The sequence below is a fragment of the Sciurus vulgaris genome, assembly GCF_902686455.1.
Source record: "Sciurus vulgaris genome assembly, chromosome: 17".
Classification (NCBI taxonomy): domain Eukaryota; kingdom Metazoa; phylum Chordata; class Mammalia; order Rodentia; family Sciuridae; genus Sciurus; species Sciurus vulgaris.
The window spans coordinates 8924230-8930229 of NC_136478.1; the positions used below are offsets into that span (position 1 = coordinate 8924230).

General features: G+C 54.9%; 1 protein-coding gene across 4 annotated transcripts in view; it reads right to left on the reverse strand.

Annotated features, from left to right (window-relative positions):
• WWOX (WW domain containing oxidoreductase) overlaps positions 1-5467 on the reverse strand; it is a 910606-nt gene extending 905139 nt beyond the window's left edge. For 3 of the 4 annotated variants that reach the window (XM_079116953.1, XM_079116955.1, XM_079116954.1), the window contains exon 1: positions 5219-5456. In XM_079116953.1, the coding sequence (XP_078973079.1) occupies positions 5219-5325 (107 nt within the window). In that variant the 5' untranslated portion in view covers positions 5326-5456. Of the gene's footprint in view, positions 1-5218 lie in introns of all 4 variants that reach the window. The other variant, XM_079116956.1, reaches the window with a different exon arrangement.
• Between the last annotated feature and the right edge of the window lie 533 nt (positions 5468-6000).

Below are 6000 nucleotides of genomic sequence, written 5' to 3' on the forward strand. Positions count from 1 at the left end.
TGTCTCATCTGCAAAATGGAAACAATTCTAGTACTGATCCCAGGGGGCTGCTCTGAGGACACTGCATATAAAGGGTTTCACATGGTACCTGGCATGAAAGAAGTCTTCAAAATTGCAAGCCATTATTCAAACGAATCGACTATACAAACTGGCCTGATATTCACACCAAACTTAGCATTTTATCTCAGAACAACATAAAATCATCATTAAAACAGTGGGCCAAGGCTAGCAGCCCCTGTTACCAGGTGACAAGGCATCCAGGAACACAGAGTAACTTCATGAGGGACACAGCCAGAGGCCGGGGGAGGCTCTGAAGGCTAAGTGGACTTCTTAAAAGTCCACGTATTCTTGCAAAATATAAAACAGTATTAATCAACCATCGTCCAGACAATAAAACGTGGACACTCCTTCCTTATATTGGAAAAATAAATACAGAGAGCATGAACTTTCTGGAAAATTTTGCAAGTCATAAGCAAGGGCTGTCTTTTCATGAAGTGTAGATTTCTGGTCTGTCTTTTTGTTTTTTCATTTTTTTACAAACTCCTGGCAGGCAGCGGGGCCTCTGCCCAGTGCAGGGACACTGGACTCACAGGCAGAATGAGCGATCTGCCAGGACTAGCTGTGGTCACCCAGGTGTGGCTCCTCTCCGCCTGCCTCACAGAGCTGCTGGAAGGTGAGGCACATGACCCTGGACGTGCTTGATCCTGATTAAATCGCGGTGCCAGCAAGCACTACCAGTGGCAAAGGCAAACCCCACGCTACATCAACTACCACGAATCCAATTTCAAAACGGAAACTGAGACTCCCTCCAAAGCACAACCCTACCGGCTCCCCACAGCCCCAGGGGAGCAGCAGGAAACCACGCCTGCTCATCCTTGCCAACTGAAGGCTGGTCAACTGGCTGAGCCAAACACAGCGGCAGCACCCCAAGCCCCTGCTCCTGGTTTTGCCAGCTGAGCACTCCTGCAAGGTAAGAGACGTGGCTCTGTGACGTCGAGAGCAATCTTCGTCTCTTGGGCACACATCAGACGAGCCTGCAGTCTAGCTCCCAACAAATCTGCACTCAAGACCTCTAGCCAGGTGCGGTGGCTGCCATCTCAGCCTGCAATCTCAGAGACTAGGGAGGCCCAGGCAGGAGAATCACAAGATCAAAGCCAGCCTGGGCAATTTAGTGAGAAACTGTCTCAAATTTTTAAAAAATGTAATAAAGGTCCTGGGACAGAGATTAGTTCCTGGGTTCAATTATTCCCCGTACTGCAAAAGATAGAGCTAGAACGTGACCCTAAGGGCAGAACACCAGGCCCAGGCGCAGGTGAGCCAGGGTGGCCACTCAGCCCACAGAGCCCACTGCCCCACGGCACAGGTCACAAGTGCAGATTCATGTGACAAGTGCACGCTTTCCAGAGCAGCCACAAAGCACACTCAGAGTGTTTTTCAGGTATCTTAGAAGACATTTTAAAAACAGAACAGACTTCGTCAGCGTGTGTTCTTGGCAATGACAAACTGTTCAAACCAGGGTTTCTTACCCTAGCACTACTGACGTCTGGGGCTGGGGGCTCCGGGGTGGGGGCCCATATGTGCATCCCCGGCCTCGCCCCCAGGTGCCCACACACCAGCCCCCACAGCTGTGCCAAAAGGAAGTGTTCCCAGACTTCACCCATCGTCCAGGGCAGGACACAGCTGTCCCTGGCCGGGGGACCAGGCCTGAGTGAAGACGGGGTACTCCGGAGGGAGGCTGTGAAGCCTGGAGGCAGCAGCCCTGCTTCTGCACTCACATGCCCATGCCTTGGAGCAGAGGTCCAACCTCCACAGCCTCGGCTTCATCGGTGCCGGGCACAGGAAGAGATGCCTGGGGTCATGCAGAACCCGTGGGTGAACATGCAGAGCCAAGAGCGTGCCCGCCCCAGGGAGGATTAGTCTAAGTAAATGCTTATACGCAAAAATTAATTAAAAGTATTCTTTTTAATTATAACCTTAAATGACTTTTTAATGAAGAGAAAATCACGACACATGTCCCCCAAGCGTGATCTTATTCCCCTTTAAACAGAAGCCCTCAGTTTTTTCTTTCAAGAAGCTTTCTGTCATTTAAAGAGATAATTAACAGTGATCTTAACTTAAACCAAAGGATCAAAATTAAATTGATATCACATTATATGGATTCCACGTCCAAGTGCGCTCCTCTAAGGCTCAGGCTGTGAAAGCAGGGGCTGCAGCGGCCAGTGAGGACAGCCACCTGGGCCCGAGGGTCCCTCTCCTGCAGGGCCGGCCACCTCTCCAGGCTTCACAGGAAAGGGGGACAGAGGAGGAAGGTCCAGGAAAGCCCTCGGGATGACAGTGACACACCGGACATGAGTCCTTGTCCCCCCAACCCCATCTCCACAGCGGGGCTGCTCTGAGGTGGTTGGGGAGGCGCGGCCCTGCCAGCTCGGTGGCTCAGGGCTGCCTTCAGGGATGTCCCAGAGCACCCGGCCCCGCCTCGCCCGGCAGGCTTTGGAGCCATGTGACCTGTCCTCGGAGGTCTGAGTGCCCGTGGGCACACGGGCCCAGGAGCACCCACACACCTGGACAGTGCTGAGGCTACAAGAGGGGAATTCCACAAGACCCCGAGGCCTCAGGGGAGCGAGGGCCTCTGTCCTCGGGCACGGCCTGGCTGCAAGGAGAAAGAGCATCTGGAGAAAGGAACGAACTGCAGGGTGGTCTGAGAGCCCATCAGCAAATTTCACCGAATTCCAAGAGAAAGAGTGTCATTGCCTGAGTCAGGAGGGAAGAGAAAGGCAAAATGCTCACAGGTCAGGAGCGATCAAGGGGGTGGCTGGATCGCGAACAGGTAGAGGGATCCAGGGATCCGTCAGCCTGTGTCGAAGAACAGAGGGTCTGCAGACTGGAGGGAGGGTCTGCAGAGACACGCACCCCTGCTGGGAGCCAGCCAGCCGGGTCACAGGGTCAAGGTGACATGGGGCCAGACAGGCCAGTGAGAGACCAGAGACACTGCTGAGGGCGGGAGGAAGGACTTCTGCAAGTCCCACAAGCCTGTGGTGTCCCCAGGAAGGAAGCAGGTGGGAAAAGCCAAGCCACAGGAAGTAAGGTAGTGGGGAGGCAAGACCAGCCTGGGAAGGAAGTCCCTGGGCCTTAACTAGAAAAGCAGCAGGGGCCCCTGGGGTACGTGGCCAGATGACAACAGGGGGGAGGCACAGCAGGGCTCAGAAAGCCAGAAGTGCCTGGGGTCTAGTATGCCACCTGCCCTCAGGCCCCGGTTAACCTTCACTACTCATTCCACGTGCTTCTGTTGCTGCCATAGCTCCTGGGCGACGAGTCTGGGGAGGCAGGTGACAAGAAGAGGCTCCTCCTCGTGGAGGGACACGGAGAGCAAATAGGAAGAAACGTGCCAACAACACTGAGGACCAAGAAGCAGATCGCCAAAGGGGTGCGCGTCGGAGTGGGGCGCGCGTCGGGGTGGGGCACCCAGGCAGGGAAGGTCTCTGGGGCAGTGAGTGACGTCTGGCTTCAGCTCTGAGGAAGGAAAAGGGCAGTGTGCACACATCCCCAGGTGCAGGGGCAGTGGCCATGGGGGGTCGCCTGGACTCCTGCCCGCGGATGCCCCCTCTGCTGCTAGGCGGTCCCCTGCATTCCCCCAAGCCTCAGTTCTCCCTAAAGACAGACCTACAGTCAGGCTGGGCTCCAAACCTGCAGGGGACCCCGGGCCTGACAACCGGGCCCCGCTCCTCAGCAAGGCACACAAGGGCCTCTGTCACCTGGGTCCTTTCTCCCTGCCTCACGTGAACACGGCCCGCCTGTGGTCTCCACTCACCGTTCCTGCCCAGGCTGCCCTGCTGCCCACCGGCTCCACCCACCTTCTTCCCCTTGTGCTCCGGACACTGCTCGGTGCCAAGGCTCTCAGGTTGCCTCCCTACCGTGTGCCCACCTCCCCACACACTCCTCACGCTAGACAGCCTGCCCACAGCACTCAGACTAATATGTCACTCGGCTCATGAGCACAGGCAATGACAACTGGGTTGTGCATGCTGGCACACAACTGAAATCCCCATGCCTTGGGAGGCTGAAGCAGGAGGGTCACAAGTTTGAGGCCAGCATGGGCAACTCCAAGACCCTGTCTCAAAATAACAAAATTGAATGTGAGGATGTAGCTCCCTGGTTCAATCCCCAGTACCCTCCCCCATGGAAAAAAAAAAAAAAAGACAACCTGGTCTTACTACCTCAGTGCCCAGCAAGAAGCTTGAGGCTTGAAGGTTAGATCTCTGCATGTCCTGAATGAACCAGATGAACAGAGGCTTTCTTTTTACTTTCTTTCTTTCTACTTGGCCGCCACAGAGTGCAGCAGTCACGACCTTGGGTAGATCACAATCACCAGAAAGATTTCAGTCTACCAATCAACCTACCCATGGGGAGAAGGAAGGGCCCAAACTAATTAACTCAATTTCTGGAGGTGAAGGACCCAGGAAAAATGTTTATTCTACATAAAAATCACAATGTATACTAATTTGTTTCTAAAAGCCAGGTAATAATCCACTCATCTGGAAGGCTTTAAAAAACAGACACTCCCCAAGTGGAGAGTCTGCAGCAATGGGTTCTCTACAGAGATCTGATGTCTACTTTTAAGACATTCCCCAAGTTATTCAGAAACCAAGCCTAAAAGACACAGCTGGAGCCACCAACACATCAAAAAGACTAAGTGCTGAAGAGTCCTGCGTTAAGTGTTTTATGCACACTGCCTCAATGGACCCTTATAGCCACCCATTTTACAGATGAGAAAACTGAGGCTCAGTTCTTTCAATGACTCAAGATCACACAGTTAATGGAGAAAGGGTCTGCTAAGGTACCCAAAAGTTATCTATGGCATTTGTTTTTAGGATGACACATACTCTTAGACCTTCAACCCAAACCTCCAAAGAAGGAGGTGAGCATGTGCATTTTTAAAAATTTCTCTGGTGGAACAACATCGGCCATCACCGCACCGTGCAGTGCTGCCTCCTGAACAGCAGAGGGCGCGCCTGGCCGCTGCCAGGTGACCCCGATTGACCCAGAGCCCACAAAGGGGCCGACCCCTTCTGGGGACCCTCGGGTCTTTAACGACCGCTGTCAATTAGCACCGCCCTCGCCAAGCCGGGTGGTGCAGCGCCCCAGGCTCGAGGTCGCAGGGTTCCAGGTGCGTCCCCGAGAGGTGCGTCCCAGGCCCAGCGGCCCCACTGCGGCCCCTTACTTGGCATAGTACACCCAGCCGTCCTTGGTGGTTCTCTCCTCCCAGCCCGGGGGCAGCTCATCCTCGCTGTCCGTGTCATCCAGGCCGGCGTAGCGCAGGGCTGCCATGGCGGATAGAGGAGGCGCTCGCCCGCTGTCCCGCTCGCGCGCCGCCGGGTCTCCTCGCCCAGGAACTCACTCCTGCTTCAACCGAGCGCCGCGCGCGCCGGGGCCGACCGCTCGCGCCTGCGCACCGCGCCGTCGAGAGCCGCGCAGCCGACTCCGTAGTTGCAATCCAGTCTCCTAGGTTTTGCACCTGCCGGCATAAAAGGGGAGGAGCCTAAGGAGGCCCGCGGTGAAAGCGTGAAAGAGATGGCGCTGCCTCACGGCTGGAAGTAAAACCCGGAGGAGGCTCAGCGGTTCAGAGACGGGGCGGAGTTTCGTCACTCTGCGGGAGGCAGGGAAGGGGCGTGCGCATCCAGTCACGGTCCTGGACTCCGCCCGTTGCTGGGCGACCTGTAACACTTCCGCGTGGTTCTGACCAATCCTGCAGGAACCCTAACAATTGCGCATCCTGGGAAATGTAGTTCAGGCCCAAACGGACTAGAAGTGGAGCCGAAAAGAAAGATTCTGATGGGGAAGTCCTGGACTCCAGCCCCTTTTTATTTTAAGACCTCCTGGAGAGTAAACATTCTTGATTAAAAACCTCCTAGTTGCCATCACTCGGGCTGATTCATAAATTTTGTTGTGCATAGATACATGGCATTATAAACCTGGATAATTACAATTGCAAATTCTCACGCC